Genomic DNA, 18,843 nt, shown 5'->3' on the forward strand with positions numbered 1-18,843 from the left:
TCTTTCACTCCCTTTTCCCATTTCCCTTGCTCGTCCCTGTTTCACTCTGCCTGTCACTAGGCAAAACCCAAGGCTTCTGTCCCGGAGAGCGGCTGAGTCTGCTGAAGTGAGAGCAGTGGTCAGCGCTCTCTTGTAGGGGCAGCAGCTGTAAGTGCAGCCCTGTCTGCGTGTGCCTCTCGCGTCACGGGCGTCCTGCTTGCTCTGGCTGGCGTGTGGAGTTACGGAAACCCGACTTTGTTCCTTGATTATATGAAACCACTAAATGCCTGGGTTCGCATCGTACTTATAGCCACAGCTCTTTCTCCGAAGGCTTTTTATTTCCCTTAGTAAAAGGCATTGAGATTTCAGATAAAAGGAAATCTACTAACTGCCTTACCTCTTCTAACCCTGCTACTACAGAATGAGTTCTGCTTCTTGGAATGGTTTGTGTAATAGGATGCTCTCATGTGGATATATCATCCAAAAATGCCTATAATTTATATATATGATGATGTTTCCAATTTACACTTGACCCATAAACCCTAGGGATCTAAAATATGTCCCAAGATGCTGCTGCCTCCCTCTAAATATATTCCTTTATCTCTGAGGAAAGCATCTGGTGTATCCCTTAATTGGAATAATACTTAAAATGTGGCTGTCAAAAATACCTCTTAAAAAGTTTAAAATATGACTCTCACATAAGCGGGAAATGGACATGGGTCAAAGATGTAACTCATTGCTGAGAGAACTGGCATAACGGTAAAGCTGGTTCCCGGAGAACTCAAGAGACTGTTCAGCACACTGAGAGAGAGATCGCCAGGCACAGACCGGTGGGCGGTCCACAGGGGTACAGCCATCACCGTACTCTCTCCTACTAGAAGGAGTCATTTCCATTTCCTCTAGGCAAGTAACTGTCAGTTGCCGTTGAATTTAGCACAGTCTGGGTCCCCGTGGCGGTCAGTGTGAGTTACACAAACGTGTGCTTGTAGAGAACTAACGCTCCACGTGGACGGCAGGAGACAGCATCCTCCGTATTTCCAAGCTGTGGACACTTCTCTTAGCACTAACTGCACTGAGTGGGGTGCGTGTCCTGTGGGAGCGCAGCTGCCCCTGGTGACGGTCTGGTTTTCCCCGCAGGCAGTACGCAGAGGCAGGCGCCCTGGACGGGGCGGCCGCGGGCGGCCTGGAGGCGGCCGAGCAGGGGCTCCTCTGGCACGAAGACTCCAAGCCCGGGACCTTAGTCTGAGCGGAGCCACCCTGCCCGCGACCTCACACTGTGTGCCTTGGCAAAGCGTGCGTCTTCCCGGGGGCTGTTTGGCATCCGAGGATGCAGAGAGGACTCCCCTCCACCCGACGTGAACCCCATCCTCTGCCGCACAGGGCCCCGCGGACACCTGCCCTTCCACGTCCCAGCCTCCCCGGCGATCGCAGGGCCACCGCCTTCCATGGCCCAGGCAGCTCGGCCTTCCCCGCCAGCGCCAGCAAGCAGGCGGTGAGGGAAGAGAAGCTGCGGGAGGCAAACCCCAACTGTGAGAAGCTGCCAGGATCCCCCAGGGCAGCGGAGGGGGCTTGCAGAGCACAGTTTCCAGTGAACGGCCGGGGCCACGGCCAGGCTGCCTGGAAGCAGCTGAGAGCTGCAGGGAGGACACTGCCCAGGAACAATGGACAGTATTGGAGAATTACTTGAAGAGGAGCTGCATTTTCATGAAGTTCTGAGCGAGTGCACACGTGTTTCGGGTTGATGGAGTGACGGTCTTCACAAGCACCACACGGTGGGTCCACACAGACTTCGCATGGCACCCTGCAGTGACCCCCGGGGCCGGACGGCAGCCCCAGGAGCTGGCCCCTTGCTGGGGGGCACCCAGGTCCCAGCCCCCCCCCCTTTCCTCCCTGCACCAGTGGCATGAGGAGCTGTTATTCAGGCTGTTCACGCTCCGACGTGGCTGTCATTTGAAATGGCAGGCTTGATATGGAAAGTTCATAATCAAGCATTTGAAAAAGTATTTTGAGGTGATAACGGAAAGAACCCAAAACAAAATAAAGGAAAAAAAAAAAAAGCACATCATTTTAGATGAATTGTGTGCCTTAACATGGTGACTTGTTAGAAGAGTGAGCTATTGCCTGAATTCCACGGGAGTTCTAAGTCACCGAGTGACACAAACCAGATTAGTCGTTAACAGTACAGAAACTCCGAGCTGCGGTAGATGTAACTATGAGGCTAAAACTACCTCATACTTTCCGTGGAAGAACTAATTAGCTACGGTTGTGGTTGAGTTTTTTTTAACAGATATTTCCATATTCCAGACCTTTGTCTGCTTTACTCTGCTTCAGAATTCCAGTCCAGGTGCTCCTTCCCCCTTTTATACAGGTTTCTTGTTCATATTGTGACTAGAGCGGTTTCTGAACAACTTTTTGGAACATTTTCTATCTATATTCCAAAGCATGTAGTATTTACATAAAGTGGATTTGTTAAACTGGTCCTTAGTCATTTGTATCATTAAAAATGAAGTTTGGGGGGAGGGGCGTTGGAACAAAAAAAGACATGCAAAAAATAACATTCCTTTTGCATTTGTATAGCCTTCTAGAAACAGAAATACCCTTTGCATATTCTTTTACTGTTCTGACTTTTTAAGACCTATTATTTTTACATAGGTCAATAAACTGAGGTGTGCTACTGACAGTGTTTCCGTATCCCTCCATTTAAGTTCACACAAGCAGTTTAAGGTGCTCTGCTTCATTATAAGTACAACCAATGGACATAAAGCTCTGGGGAGGGAGGGGATGTGTGGGAGGGAGGGAGGGGGAAAAATCAATAAAATATGTAAAAATAAATAGATAAATTAATTAAATTTAAAAAAAAAAACTTCTAAAAAAAAAAAAAGGTGCTCTGCTTCAAGTAATCGTGTTGGACAAGATTGCAGATTGTCAGTTACATAAGTATTACCATGTTTTATTGATTTCAAGATGCAAGTTTTTTATATTCACATTCCTGAAAGCAAAGTGCCTCTTGATTGATGGCATGTTCTAGTTGAACTGGTAGTTTTTTCTTGTTTAGGATGCATAAAATACCGCTGTGTCTTATAAGAACTTGTTTTAGAATTGATGAAATACAGCCTCACTGAAGTGAATGCTTAGGCTTTCTAATCTTGAGGGTGTTTTCTTATAACAAGTAATTCATCCCACTCTTGCTGACTAGCAAACAGGGCTTTAAATCTCAAGAAAACATTTCACCTGACATTTTTTGTCCTGCACGATGGAAAGAGGGAGTAGGAAATGAAATACAGGAAGATGTTTATTTCCAAGCAAATGCCTTTCACAGAAATGATCTTTTCATGTTCAAGACATGGTATACTCAGAATTGCCAGTGTACCTTGCTAGAACAAGTAGAACTTGGCTCCCAGATGGGAAAAGAATGGTGTGAAAATGGAAGCAGAGTGGGCCCACTATATGATGACTTCCACTGCTGAAGGGCTTCACGTGTTATATTCATTTAATCCCCACAACGGCTCCATGAGGAATATAGTGCTACTAGAGGCCCAGTGCACAACATTCCTGCACTGGTGGGGGGCCCCTTACCCCTCTCACAGTCTGGGACCCCTTGGGGTATGTCCACCTGCCAGCTTAGATCCAGTCCCCCTGGGTAGCAAGCCTAAGCTTGCAGGCGGACTTCCCATGAGGTCTTTAACACTGCTGAGGAGGCAGGAGAGACTCCCACCAACACCACTGCACTCGCCAGCCATGAGCCTGGGAACACACTGACCACGAGGGGGCAGCTCCTGCATTGAGCGCCTGCCCCCTGGTGGTCAGTGCCTATCATAGTGACTGGTCATTCCACCATTTGGTTGATTTGTATATTAGATTTATTATATAGGATTATCTCTATTTTACAGATAAAGAATCTGAGAATTAGGCAGATCAAGTAATCAGCCAAACATCATAGGGCTATTAGGGGAAAAGCAAAAAATAGGTCCTAACTCCAAATTCTAAACTACCTTGCTCCGTAACAATTTTTCTGCAGTAAGGGTAGCAAACGGTGCTTTTAAAGTATATTAATGAGAATTTGAGCGAATACATGCCACGTTCAGCTTTCCTTGCTCATTACTCTAAAGATGATGGACCTATTTGCTCCCATTACAGAGGCAGAAAGGCAGGTCAAGATAACCCTTACTTAGGACACTGCCGAGTCTCTGGTGGCTGCCCACAAGGCCGCATTACTCACTGCTACGTGGGCTCATCAGTGGACCAAGAACATCTAACTGTTTTCTCCCACCAATGGCCATATGTGCCCCGAGCACAGCAAGCCAGAGAGAACTGAGGGTTGGTCAGTGGCACTGACACGCATGCAGCCCCATTTCTGATTGCTCAGGGTGGTGTGACATCAGGAAGTCCCCGGGCCCTTCCCCTCGCCCTAAAGCGAGGAGAACTTAGCCAGTTTTAGAAACTAAAACAACAACAACAAAAAACCAACAAGACAGCTTACACCGGGAGTGAAGAAAAACAGGGAATAGGAAAGAAGGGTGGGCGGTCTGTGAGCTCTCACTGTAGTCCCAATAATGGGGTGCGTGCTGCCACCTCACTTCATTTCATCCTCCCCACGAGGGAGAGGTGGCCTAGTCTCAGAAAAGAGCCTCAGGAGGGAGGATGAAAGGCTCCCCGACCTCAGTCACCTGGCCTTGCAGTGAGGTGTAAAGCTAACATCCACGCCTATGCCCGCCTGACTCCAAACCTCAGGCTTTTTATTACCCATGACATTATAAAAAGCAATTGCTCACCAAGCACCTCTTGGAAACCAGGGAAAATGAAAAGGGAAGAAGCAAACAAAAGGGTTGGCCTGGGGAGGAAGGAAGAGGGCGGGCCAAGGGCAGTGGGAACCAGATTGGCCGGTGAAAACAACCGGGACAGACAGCCAGGGCAGCTGCCGTCCGGTTCCCGGCTGAGCAGTTCGGCCTCTGACCGGGCGTGGCCGGAAGGGCCATCGGATGAAGGGCCAGCCAGCAGTCGGCTGGCCGATACCTCTAAACGGAGGGCAGAGGAGGGGCAGAGGCATCTGAGGAACGTGCTCTCCAAGGCTGCTGCGGAGGCCCAAGGGCAGGGCAGCTCCCCACCCTGCCTCGCCCCCATCGACACCCTTTCCCAGAAAACCCTCTTCATGGGGTCCTCTCCTCCCGTTCAGAGGAAAATGGCTCCATGGAAAAGGAGATCAAATGGGAAGCGAGCGTGAGAAAGCTCTCATTAAGGACACGGACAGGCCCGGCCTGGGAAGGGCATCTGCCCTTCAATTACCGGAAGGAGCCTTTGTGGGGCTGATGGGTGTCTGAGCCGTGGGCTTTGAAGTCAGGTCCCAGGTGGACCCCTCCCGCCGCCCGTCCCTGGTCACACGGACTCGGACTCGGCACACTTCTTCACCTCCGCCTCCAGGGCCTCAGTGTCCTCTCAGTGCACATCACACAGAGGCGTTTGCTGGGCTAAACGAGAGAGCACACACACACCTCAGCATCGAGTCCCCAGCACATACTCCATTTCTTTCCACTTCCTGGAAAGAAAGCTGGTAAGGGATGCTGGATAGTGATGGAGCCCTGGAAAGCTGGGGTTCTGAGATCTCACTGCTGTAGTTTAGCCATTGAAACGGCAACACTGTTGAAACAACTCGTCATTGTCAGGGGCTGATTATGTCCCAGGCCCTGTTATGGGCACGTGGGATTCGTTTTTGTTATTTGATCATTACAGCAACATGGCGATCATTCCCAGAGGAGAGCTCAGGGAGGGGCAGCCGTTTGCTCAAGTTCCGTATCAGAAGGGCCCCAGGTCCGGAGTGCAGTTCACAAATCATAATGCAGAAGGCCCATAGAGTGTGAGTTTGGCCGCTCTGGGGTCCATGTGGAGGGAGGCTGCACTGGGGTGTAACCCGAGGAGTCAAGCCAGCTGGGTGTGTTCCTGAGCGCTCCTGCAAGGCGGGGACCCAGGGCGAGGTGCACCCCCAGAGCCTGAGAGTGAGCACCTCACTTGCTCCACCCTGAACTTGGCCCTAACCCTGGCCCAAAGACTGGTATCTGCCTTGTTGTGTGCCTGAAAGTGCAAGCCAGCCAGCCAGTAGGTGGCCAGATTTAGCAAATTAAAATTCAGAATGTCCAATTACATTTGTAAAATAGCTGAAATGTTAATTTTTTTTAATTTCTTTAAAGCTGAATACAGAACACTTAGGACATCCTGAAAAAAAATTGGTAAGCACACCAAACACAATCCATAACTTCAAAACCTGTCCTGTAGACACAGGATGCCGGGCAGCCCTACTGGCTAGACCTCTGTCCAGGGTCGCGTGGGGCATAGATGCTTGAGCGAGTCTTAGTCGCAGCATTAGGGAGGGCCTGTCACACCGTCTGCGTCCAAGGAGAGACTGGCCCTGCTCAATCCAGAGCCTTCAAACCAGAAGCCTGCCCGGCGGGCCCGCCCATTTGGTGTGTGAGCGCGCACAGGTGTCCCAGTTTGGTCTGTAAGGAGGCACAGCCATGTGGGAGAGCTGGAAGAGCATGCCTGCCAAAGCTTTCTTTGCTGAAACGTGGTTTTCTCTGGCCTGGAATCCCGTCTACACAAAATTGGTCAACGAGGTCATCTAGAGGCCAGGTTGGGTTATTGCAGGCAGGAGGTTTCCGATACTGTACAAATACTGTATACAGCAAGCATGTCAAACTCAAAGGATAACAACTCAAAGGCATGTCAAACTCAAAGGTTTATGTGGGCTGCAAAAACCCAAAAGCTTCAATTTTCATAGAAATGTAGGTTTATTTCAATAGAGACATGCTGAATGCAAAGAGCTGAACTAAAAGTAGTAATTGTTAACATAAAATAACATTTTAACAAAAATTAATATTTTTTTCTTGAACATTAACTTAACAGACACTGAATAACCACACAAATTAATAAGCATAGCGCAAATATACCTATTTTTCTTGTTCTCGGAAAGCAAAATATTTCCTGTTGCACACAGCAAACAAACCAGTCCAAGACTGGGTGAGTTATTTATTCAGGTACAAAACATAAGGGAAATCCAGGTGACAAGTAGTACTTTAGTGCAGTCTTCTAAAAAATCAAACCTCATGCCAAAAGAGTCTATGATGAACCAATCAAAAGTGTAAACAAAGACTGTATTGCCACCACGGCTATGTCCTTTTGCCTCAGACCGCAGTGTGGCCTCGCACGCACGGTGCTGACTCTGACTCCCAGCAGGCCGAGGGGCAGTGTCACCCACACCTGTTCCACAGACAGATGCGGAGAGGAACTGCCGAGCAGCACTGCCTGGGCCATCGGAACCGGGCCTGCTCTTCCCACAGCAAACCACCTCACCCTGTGTCTGCCCTTTCTCTCTGCTCACACTTCACCTTCACCGAGGCCACAAGCTGCACTGCCCTGGCTCAGGTGTGATTTAAACACGTGTTCTGTGTGCACAGTTGTCAGATTTACCCAGTAAGCAAAGAATACTTGATTAAATGTGAAGCTGAGAAAACAACAAATAATGTTGAACACGTGCATGTCTCATGCATATTCTTCATTTTATCGTACTGTCCTCCTGCCCGTCCCATCACCAAGGCAACCAGACAGTGTAATAAGGAGAGCTCACAATTTCAAAATGAAGCAGAGCTGCTGGACTAAGCCTGCTGTTTCTGCCTGAGCACTGACGAGGGATAGTAAGTGGCCTTAGGAGAGTCACAAGGGCCAGGACCATGCAGAAGGCTGGCTTAGGCTTTAGGCTTAAAGGCAAGAGGACGATGTGGCTTGCTCTGGAGGTGCTTTGGGATAAAAAACAACAAGCCCGCGTTGGGATAAAATGAAGACAATGCTGCTGGTGTTCTGTGTGGCATGTCCTGCAGCTGCTACTTTGAGATCTCCATCTCTGGGCAACACAATTCTTCCCTTGGCAGAACAACATTCTGACCCTCACAGATGTGCTTTCACTCACAGTGCTATGAAAACGACTGCGGGTATTATTATAGAATTGAAATGTTAGCGCGTTTGAGGTCCTTGGAGCTGGGCAAATTAAATATATTGTCAGCAGTTATTTCTCCTGATAACGCTGCTGCCTGCCCTGCAGGTGAGAAGGGGAAGTATTGCGAGGCTCGCCGGCTTCAAGTACTATTTAAGATCGACCATATTCTAGCTCACCTCACTGTTTAATTCAGCTCCAAGGACCATTGTCCACTCTATGCAAAACTTTCCCCATTCTTTCCTCATTCTCTCCAATGCAAGCATGTGCAAGCACATATGTATTCATTCCTATTTCCTTGTTTTCAACATGCTCTTTATTAAATTACTTGTTTATGAATTATTGCCTATAATGTGCTAGGCAATGGGAATACCACGGCCTCAGACAGGGGCTCCATCCCTTAGAAGTTTGCTAATTTTGAAGTCCATCAAGCTCATAGATAATTGAAATGTAGTGCAAAGTGATGTGATCGGGGGCCCGAAGGGAACTGGGTGAGGGCAGGCTGTGTGTGTGTGTGTGTGTGTGTGTGTGTGTGTGTTTTCAAGATTATCTTGTGAAACCAAAAGAAGAAGGGGGCAAGAGGAAGAGGAGATGTTACCTTCGTAGCCCTCAAAGATCAGAAGACATGGAGTAGTCACAGCCCAAGAGCAGAGTCCACAGTGAGCAATCTGTGCTGCTAACCAGCCAACTAATGGGTTTCTGTCCAGGAACCGTCGCTAAGAACCATCCTGACAGTAATGGATTCATTATCTTCCTGTAACCCATGCACACCAGGCTAAAGTAATCACGGTTTTCTCCAACTGGAAGGAAAGGCACCTTAAGACCAGGGGAAAGCACCCACAAGCTGCTTAGTCTATGGTTTTTTTCCTTTTGGGAGGGAGGCTACAGTGGGAGGGGTATTCTGAGAAATGAATAATAACTTTTATTATTTTCTGAGACATAAAAAGGTCCAATTCTCTAAGATTACATGGAAATAACTCAAAGCATGGTGGCTCCTGTGATTTGGCGGTCATGTTGGACAGAACAGACTTTGGGGCCACTTTCGTGCACTGTGCTCATATTAGTAGGAATGATAACAATAACATCTAACAGTGATTAAGCTCATGTCATGTAGTTAGGTTCCACATGTTATCCAATTGGACCTCACAGAGTAGGGAGGATCACCACTCCCATTTTCCGGATAAACAAGCTGCTGCTTTACCAGGTGATACGCCCAAAAGGGAGTGAGGAGGCTGCTCTGTGGTTGAAATGTGGACAGGAGATGCACAGGGACAGCCCCTGACAGAGATGATGAGCTACACAGCACCTCTCCCTGGGCTTGGACCACTCTGGATATTTGAGCTCTCTCTGTAAAGAGCCCATTTGCTTATTCAAGTAACCAATACCCTATGGCTGCAGGCCCTTTTGGAAAAGCCTCATGGAATTCATGTATTAATAAGTTTAAAATTCTGGTTTCAGCTAACACAATAATCAAGTGGTGATGTACACATTTGATGCATAAATAATGTTAGGCGAGCAACCATGGTCCCATCTATCCTTCAGAAGCTGTTGGCTTGACATATACTGCAGACCAGGCACAGTCTCAGCAAAGCGAGGTTGGGGCTGGAGATCTACCAAGAATCTCAAGGGATGCAGACAGCTTGAGTCCGGTGTCTGTGTTGAGGAAGTATCAAGAGTTACTATGCCGAGAGGCTAGTGAGGTAATCAGATAAGCCCTGGAGAGGAAAGAAGATAGTTCCAAACTCAGAGCCCCTAGATTCTGATCAACAAGCTATTTTTAACAAGTGGAGCAACGCCCCAGCACTGGAGCTCAGAGCAGGTGGGCCCTTCACGAGGAAGGCCTGGGCCCCAGCACTCCATCTCCCTCAGCCACAGACCCAGCTGGTTTTCACGGTCAGACGTTATGGGAACCCTGGGCTGGGAGGCTCAGTGAGATATTCCTTCCAATTTTTTAGCCAACACTCATGGGTATGGAACCAGCCTGTTCCACATCTCTGCCCTCCTACCATTCTCAAGGATGTGGCTTCTTCTCTATATCCTTAGTGGTAGGATTTCTATTCAGCTAGACTTCATGTGGTTCTCCATGATGGTTGTTCTACACTGAGTGGCCAGATTATTATGATCTCTGAATGCATAATAATCTGGCCACTCAGTATATATATTAGAGGTCCAGTGCATGAATTCATGCATAGGTGGAGTCCAGCCAGCCTGGCCAGGGAAAGGGGACATGAGCGGTTGGCCAGCCTGACTGCTGGTTGAACTCCTAGTTAAGGGGACAATTTGCATATTAGCCTTTTATTATATAGGATATACACTGAGTGGCCAGATTATTATGCATTCAGAGATCATAATAATCTGGCCACTCAGTGTATAGTTTACTTCTAACTTTGATGTTATCATGGAGGAGGCAAGCACAGCACTTACCTGCTCCGCCTTCTTGTCTGGAAGTTAATATTAACTTCTATGAAATAAGATTTGGAAAACGTTTTTCCCATTTCATAGGTTGCCTCTTTATTTGTTGCTTGTTTCTTTTCCTGTGCATGACAGTTTTAGTTTGATGTAGTTCCACTTGTTTTTTGGGTTTTTTTTTATGTTTGTTACATCCTCTCAATTATTATGTTATTAGAGTCCTCATGTACAATTTTGCTTACTCTGGGCTTTGTTTGTTCTTATTTTTCTAACTCCTTGATGTGTAAAGCTAGAATGTTTACTTGAGATCTTCCTTTTTTTTTTTTTAAATCAGTCTTTATTGTTCATATTATTACAAAGGTTCCTCATTTCTTCCCCCCTCCACCAGGTTCCCACCCCACCCTCCGCCCCTCCCCATCCCCCATTGTCCTCATCCATAGGTGCACAGTTTATGTTCAGAGATCTTCCTTTTTTCTTAATGTAGGCCTTTTTCACCAGCAACATCCCTCTTAAAACTGTTGTTACTGCACCCCATAAGTTTTGATAAGCTGCATTTTCATTTTGATATGCTGCCTCAGGATACTTTCTGATTTCCTTTTTGGTTTGTTCTTTGACCCATCTGTCGGTGATGTGTGTGTTGTTTAATTTACATGTATTTGTGATTTTTTCAGTTTTCTCTTTGTTATTGATTTCTAATTTCATACCATTATGGTTAGAAAAGGTCTTTGGTGTGACTTCAATATTCTTAAATTTGTGAAGAGTTGCTTTGCAGCCCCACATATGCTCTGTCCCAAAAAGAGTTCCATGTGTGCTCGAGAGCAATGTGCATTCGGGCGCTGTTGAGGCCTTCCAGAATTTGTATCTCTGTACCTCTGAGGCCTTCCAGAATTTGTCAGGGTCACTTCCAGAGGCTCAAAGACTGTAGCCAAGAAAGGATGGAGCCAGGTCATGGTGTACTACACGGTCCACAGCTGGGATCAAAGTCTGTATGACTATTACCTGACATATGGGTCCCTTAGCGTATGGTGCCAGCAACAGAACAAGAGCCAACTGGGGTTGTAGCTAAGTCCTCAGGGATATTGAGCAATTTCTGGGTCTGCAGCAAGACCATGGTTAGCCACCTCAGCGTGAGCTTGCCTTCCTCTAGCTCTCCTCAGTCTCAAACCTTGGGCTTCACGATCTCCTGCCTCAATCCCAAAGCTCCAGCAACAGGACTTTTGTCCATGGATGGATGCCACTTATTGTTGAAGGGATACAAGTGAGGGATATCTGAGGCTTTCCTGGGCTTAAGAGTGCAGGGGCTGAGCAGCAGCCCCTGAGCCCCGGTGAACAGATCACTCTAGCACGTGTTTCTGGGAAAGACAGGGCTAAGGCACTACTTGGCTGTCGCCGCCATGTAGCCCTGTTCGCCTGCCTCCTTGGCTTTTATTGTCACAACAGCTTGAGCTAAAATTAACCTCTAGATTCAATCAGCAGGTAAGCATCCTTGAAAAAGCACATGCTTCTACAAGGTCGGGTCTTTAAAGACTAAACAGAGATTCTAGCAAAACCCCTTGGGGATCGGACTTGTTTGGAAAAGTCAAGGCAGAGGCTGCTGCCTTCGACAAGGTCCCCCCAGAGGCCCCTGACCTTTTGGAAAATCCTCCTTACAGATTTTCCAACCAAGTCCTGTGCTTCCTCTCAAGAGAGAATGCCATGATCCATTAGCAATGTCTGCATGGACATGACCCAGGGGAATGGCACTACAAGGGCCATGAACCTGCCTTCCCCGCCCTGTAACATGAGCCTGAGCCCGTGGAAACAGCTGTAATTTTCTGCGGGTTCATGCCCTGGCGTGGCTTTAGCAAGCCATTCGGGTGCCTTGGTGGTAACTGGGGAGTTTTGCTGTTTACTTATCTTGCCTAATATACAAGAACCAACTTTGTACTGATTAAAATTGTATTTTCCTTTAAATGACTGCTTAACGAACATATTATACATACATATTTGAGCTCTCGAGAGGTGTTTAAGCTTTCAAACTAAATTCTAATGCCAAAAAAGATGGAAATCTATTAGGATGGATGCAAAAATTAATTGGCTTTAGATCAAAATATGCTAGTGGTCACCTAATTTTTATTTCCTCATGGGACTTTGAAATGTTATTTCTCTTCATTCTAGAAATACACATTTTGGAAAGGGAGAAGATCATGTTAATAAAAATTATACATACCATGACATATAAAAAGCCGCACAATTACTTTAGTAAAAACAAGATAATTTCTTCCCCAAGATCAGCGCTACACTAACTGTTAGACAAGCAAGCCCCACAGCTCCGTGGCCTGCCTCTTCCTCAGAGTCTTGCCTCCTTCCTCCATCACGGGGCGGTGGTTATTTTAAAGGCACCATATGACCCTCTCTAATCCCCAGATTGCATTTCAGTGGATTTCACTTGGACAGAGGCAAATAAATATTTTTTTCAACTTTAGAAGCCTCCATCATACCTACAAGCATTTTGTAAAGTGGGGTTAGCTTGTGTTACATTCAAACATTGGCTGAGCAAAGTCAGGGCATGTCTAGCAACCAAAGACAGCGAGCACTGGGTGGGATTTTTCGGGGTGAGAGGTTGGAGCCCACAATGAGAAGTTTGTGCTGAAGCATTTAGCACATGATACGGTTCATTAACTTTACAACAGAACCCACCAGACCTGTGAAACAGGTAAAGAATGACGGTGGTCACAGGATGAGGGAGACAACCTCACTGTGACTAAAACAATGGTGACGTCCCGGCCAGGTAGCTCAGTTGGTTGGAGCGTTGTCCTGATACGCCAAGGTTGCAGATTTGGTTCCCTAACAGGGCCTGTGCAATAATCAACCAATGAACGCATCAGTAAGAGGAACAACAAATCTCTCTTTCTCTCCCCTCTCTCTCCCTCCCTCTTCTCTCTCAAATCTATGAACCGAGGGGGTACACACTTAGAAAATGACTCGGTCTCCCTGCTCATCTGCAGCACTTTCTCACCTCTAATACCACGTTTCTATCCGAAACAACAAGAGACCTGGTGAACACATTGTGACTTTCAACTGCAAGTTGAAGACCAGCTACAGTATGGCTGGCTATTTTGAAGTACTCTTGGTTATTTTTGGTTCAAGTTGCTGTAAAAGTTGTCACACAACCTCCAACGCCTCTCTGTGTAAGCCGACACTCTGGTTGCTCTCCAGGCTGATACAGCTGCAAGGAGCCCATGGCTGTGCTCTGACGGAGGAGGGGCCAGGCCCGGGGCGCTCTCTCGCACAGCAGAACCCCGATGGGAAGACCCGATCCTAAACACCAGGGCAGAGAAGGCCACACAGGAGTTATGGCTTCCTCTGCATTCCGAATGACTTCATAAATTCATCACGTTGATTTCGACAAGTATTTCTGAGACTCTTCTCCCCAACCACTCATTCATTCAACCGAAATACTGGATAACTTTTTGTGTGCACTGAACCACTTGAGACATAGAAACAGATGTACTCCCTGTCCTTATAAAGCGGTCTGACGTCTGAGACATTGGCAAACCTTTTGCTGTAAGGAATGCGAGGAATAACCAAGTAAACTTGAGATCATTTAGGTAATAGTTATCTTTCATATGTTAGAATGTCATCTTGTCTCCCTTTTACAGTGAGGAAAGGGGGAAATATGTAAATTGAAAACACTTCCATTTGAAGAACTAGCTACTGGCAGAGGACTTGGTAGGAAACACAAGTGGTTTTCTCCCCCTACCAGCTTCCTCGGCCGAGTCAGAGGGAAATACAGTGCCCTGCACCGCCGCAGCCAGCCCAACAGCAAGCAGACAGCGAGCGAGGGACATGACTCCTGGACACTCCGCACAAGGGGAGTGTGTGCTGACCCCGAAGTGTGCACCTGAGTTCCGGAAAGCGTATTAGAATCCAAGTGTATCGATAGTAGGGTTTGATTTCCGTCGAGGGCACATGCATGGGTTGTGGGCTTGATCCCCAGTAGGGGGCGTGCAGGAGGCAGCTGATCAATGATTTTCTCTCATCATATTTTTTTTCAGTCTTTATGGTTGAAAGTATTATATTGTCCCCCTTCTCCCCTATTGATCCCTCCAGCCCGCCTCCACCCCCCACCCCAGACCTTCACCACCCAATTGTCTGTATCAGTCTTTCTTTTCTCTCTCTCTCTCTCCCTTCCTCTCGAAAATCAATAAAAATATTTTTAAATGGAATGGGGAAAAAATGCAATGGAAGAGGCTTAAGTCTTATAAATTAATATAGCAAAGTTTGCCAGATTGAACCTGATTCGGAGGCAGCTTAGGTATGGAGAAAATATTAGGGATAAATATCTTAAAATTTTTATGCTGCTATTTTACTTATGTATAAATTTAATCTATTAACTAGGATTAACATGTTCAATAAAATGATACACTATGATTTTTTTTCTACAAAAATCACTGATGTGATTATAAACTTGGCATGTAGGTGGGGATATGTATTGTATATTTACCCAGCAACCATTTCTTCTTCTGAGAGCAGCACTCCAACAATTCTTCCCCCCGCAGCCAGCCCTGGTGCCCACCCTGCCCAGGCCACACGCTGAGGACCAGCTGTGCTCAGAATTTGAATCTTTTTTTTTAAATATATTTTATTGATTTTTTTACAGAGAGGAAGGGAGAGAAATAGAGAGCTAGAAATGTCGATGAGAGAGATGTGCCCACAACCAACGTACATGCCCCGACCGGAATCGAACTTGGGACCTTTCAGTCCGCAGACCAATGCTCTACCACTGAGCAACACCGATTTCGGCCAGAGTTTGAATCTTAACATAGCAACGTGGAGGCTGAAATGGAGGGTGTGTGTCTGGCTCTGAGGCCTCACAAGAGGCCCCCCTTAGCTCCTGCTGTTCCACCGCCCAGATCCACTCAGAAACAACCACTGTCACTCTAACTGATAAACAAAACTTAACACAAGAAAAGAGAAAGAAACCAGCCTTTTGTCACCAATGATGTTTGCTCGCTCGCGCTACCATCCTCCCTCAGGGCTTCTGCAGCAGCTTCCTAAGTGTATCCTACTTCCACCGCTGTCCCCCTCCCCACCCTTCCCCTCCCAACCCCGCCCCTCCCCCAAATCTATTCACCTCATGCAGCCAGAGGGATTTTATTAAAGCCACAAGTCATCTTAGTCCCTTGCAATTCTTTTGCAGTGGCTTCCAATTGCATTTAAATTTAGAATAAAATATGGACCCCCTTACCACCTGAACATTATCTGACCCGCGCCTACCCCTCAGACCTAACTTCCTGTCCCTCTCACCCTCACTCATTAACCTCGACCACGCTGGAAAGAGAGAGGGGAGAGGGGAAGGGCACCAAGTATTTCAGCAACCAACTGACCCTCAGCACATGAAGATCTACTACCGTGCCCTCCACATCGGGCCCAGCCCCTCTCCACTCTCCTACACGCTGGGGACACAAAGGCCAGGGGACCGACGGGCTCTGAGGTTGCTCGTGTTCTAGAGAACAGTCCAATCGAGAGCGTCCACCAGAACCCACCGCCGCCCGGAGGCTCAGAGGCCCCAGGAATGGCAGAACCAGACACTGCCAAGGGAACAGGCTCGCTGGACTTGTCCACTCCAGTGTGTTTGTTTATAAAAATCCCGTTTACCGCCGTTGTGGCCATGTTTCCTACACAGGGTTAGGTTATAGTTTTGCTATGTTAGTAGGAAGAGATCGTCCACGGAGAAATATTACTACTTTGAAGTTACAGAACAAATTTTATAAATGCTAACCTTCAAAAGACAAATTTAGCTCAGTGGGTTGAGTGTCGGCCTGCAGACGAAGGGTCTCAGGTTCGATTCCGGCCAAAGGCACATACCTCGGTTGCAGGCTCCTCCCCAGCCTGGCACCTGCAGGAAGCAACCAGTTGTGTTTCCCTCACGTCCATATTTCTTTGTCTTTCCCTCTCTCTTCCACTCTCTCTAAAAATCAATGGGAGCCAGGACCGGTTTGGCTCAGTGGATAGAGCGTCAGCTGCGGACTGAAGGGTCCCAGGTTCGATTCCGGTTGTGGGCACATCCCCAGTAGAGGGTGTGCAAAAGGCAGCTGATCAATGATTCTCTCTCATCAATGTTTCTAACTCTCTATCCCTCTCTCTTCCTCTCTGTAAAAAATCAATAAAATATGTTTTAAAAAATGATAATAAAATAAAAAATAAATAAAAATCAATGGGAAAATATCCTTGGGGGAGGATTTTTCTTAAAAATACAAATTTAAGTCTGGCCTGCATGGTTCAGTGATTGAATATCAACCATGAACCAAGAGGTCACTGGTTCAATTCCCCGTCAGGGCACATGCTGGGCTGTGGCAGGATCCCCAGGAGAGAATGTGCAGGAGGCAGCTGATCAGTGTGTTTCCCACCAATCAGTGTGTTTCTATCTCTCTATATCTCCCCTTCCTCTCTCTCTAAAACCAATAAAAACATGTTTTTAAAAAAGACAAATTTAGGTGCTTGTCTAATGGGACATATGCCACTCTTGAGAGTGTGTTAAAGGTCTCGTTTTCACCACAAAAAGAAAAATGTAATTTCTCTCGTCTCTAGAAAAAGAGAAACGGAGGAAAGCATTTGAAGCTCACCCCGTGAGTCTGGGGTCAAACCGGATTAATTACACGATCAGCAAGGACAGCCCCGGGTTTCTGCAGAGTGAGATTCGCAGAGTGGCACTTGGGTAATAGAAAAGGCAGAAACAACTTAAAAGAAAAAGTTACAGCATTGAACAAACACCTCATGTTAGGAGTGGTTTAACTGATTTCAATCTGTTCTTCCTGCTTAGCTGTGGGTTCCATTTTTTCTATAATAAACATTTACGATTTATATAAATTAAATCCAAGTCCTTTTAAAGAGAGAAGAAGCATTAACGTGTCTCCAATGACCACATTCTCAGCCCTTCCTTTGGAAAGGCGCCAGAGAAGAGGCCTGCTCAGACCTCCGTGAGATTTGATAAAATTCCTGAGACGCCACACCTGGTTTCAGGCTATGCTTCTAACGTTTCTGGAGGCTCCGGCCTTTCTCTGATGTCCCGATGCTTCTCGAGTAACGGAACGGTGATACCCGCACTTCTCCTTGCGTTTCAATCAGCCGCCGTGCCCTCGCCTCGCGTCCTCGGCGCCCGGGCCTGCGTGCTGCCTGCCGCTCTCGGGGCCCAGCGTGCCTTCCTGGCTTTGCCTTTGTCTCCATCCAGTCCGTACGGGGAGGGGAGATGTGCGTTAAGGGAAAGGCCGGCGTCGGAGGGGAACAAACGGGTGACTTGGGCACAGCACCCACCTGTGTAACCCACACCCCAATCAAGATACCCTGTCACCCCAGAAGCCTGCCCGTGCCAGCTTTCCAGTCAATCCCGCCCGAGAGCCAGAGCTCTCTGATTTCCATCTCGGGCTTTCTGTGCCTGCTCTGGACCTCATTTACATAGGGTCTTGCTTCCAGTATTCTTTTGTGTTTTGGTTCCTTCATTCAATCCAGCGTCTCTCGCGGTTCGTGGTTCCTGTTGAGCAGGCTCCCCTCGGTGCCTCTCCCGCAATTCTTCCCCCTTCTTCTGGGAGGGACTGAGCCGTCCATTCTTCTTAAAGTGGCTTTTCATTTTGTGAGATAATTCAGAGAAATTAATAGAATCTCATACAGTAAATCCTAGTGGGAACTTCTTTATCATCTGCTATTTTTATTCCACATTTTTTTGAGTATTTTTAAATTGTGGTAAAAAGCATGTAACATACAATTCATCATGTTGCTCATTTCAAAGTGTACAATTCAGTGAAGTTAAGTATATGTACATCCTGGGAAATGGGTCTCCAGAACGTTCTCATCTTGACGTCTGCACCCCCAAACAGCACCCCGTTTCTCCCTCCCCTCCCCCCGGCAGCCACCATTCCTGACGCTGAACCTGACCAGGGCAGGCACCTCATACGCTGGTCTTTCTGTGAATAGCTGACCTCACCTCACAGAGCAGCCTCCAGCCTCATTCCTGTATCGCTCATGCAGAAATGGCCTTGTGTTTTAGGGCTGAATAACATCCTCTGGGTGTGCACACCACGTGGTGCTTATCTATGTATGTGATGACAGGTATTTGGGTTGCTTTCACCTCTTGGCTATTGTGAATGATGCTGCCATGAACAGGGATGTACAAATATTTATTTGACATCCCGCTTTCAATTATTTTGGATCTAAACCCAAACGTGGGATTGCTGAGTCATGTGGCAGCCACATTTTTAAAGTTCTGAGAACCCGGCAGCCTTTTTCACCCTCGCTTGTGCCACTTGACATTCTCACCAATGGTGCCTGAGTGTGTCCTAAGGAGCCAAGTGTTAGAGTCACATTGGCGGCCCCGGCCACCTCTCCTTTCCTTCTTTCTCTGCCAGAGAGTCGGGCCTGCGTTTGGTCTCTGCCTCCCAGTGTGTTGTTATGTCCTGCTCCTGCATGACCGCATCTGCAACTGCAGAGAAATGGCTACA

General features: G+C 47.2%; 1 protein-coding gene across 5 annotated transcripts in view; it reads left to right on the top strand.

The window, feature by feature from the left end:
- The window catches only part of FRMD4B (FERM domain containing 4B), a 203,672-nt gene extending 201,015 nt beyond the window's left edge, over positions 1-2,657 (top strand). For all 5 annotated transcript variants that reach the window (XM_045578941.1, XM_045578940.1, XM_036430563.2 and 2 more), the window contains one exon: positions 1,117-2,657. In XM_045578941.1, coding sequence (XP_045434897.1) covers positions 1,117-1,225 — 109 coding nt within the window. In that variant the 3' untranslated portion in view covers positions 1,226-2,657. The remainder of the gene's footprint in view (positions 1-1,116) is intronic.
- The last annotated feature ends 16,186 nt before the right edge of the window (positions 2,658-18,843 follow it).

The sequence above is a fragment of the Pipistrellus kuhlii genome, unplaced genomic scaffold (assembly GCF_014108245.1).
Source record: "Pipistrellus kuhlii isolate mPipKuh1 unplaced genomic scaffold, mPipKuh1.p scaffold_m20_p_11, whole genome shotgun sequence".
NCBI lineage: Eukaryota > Metazoa > Chordata > Mammalia > Chiroptera > Vespertilionidae > Pipistrellus > Pipistrellus kuhlii.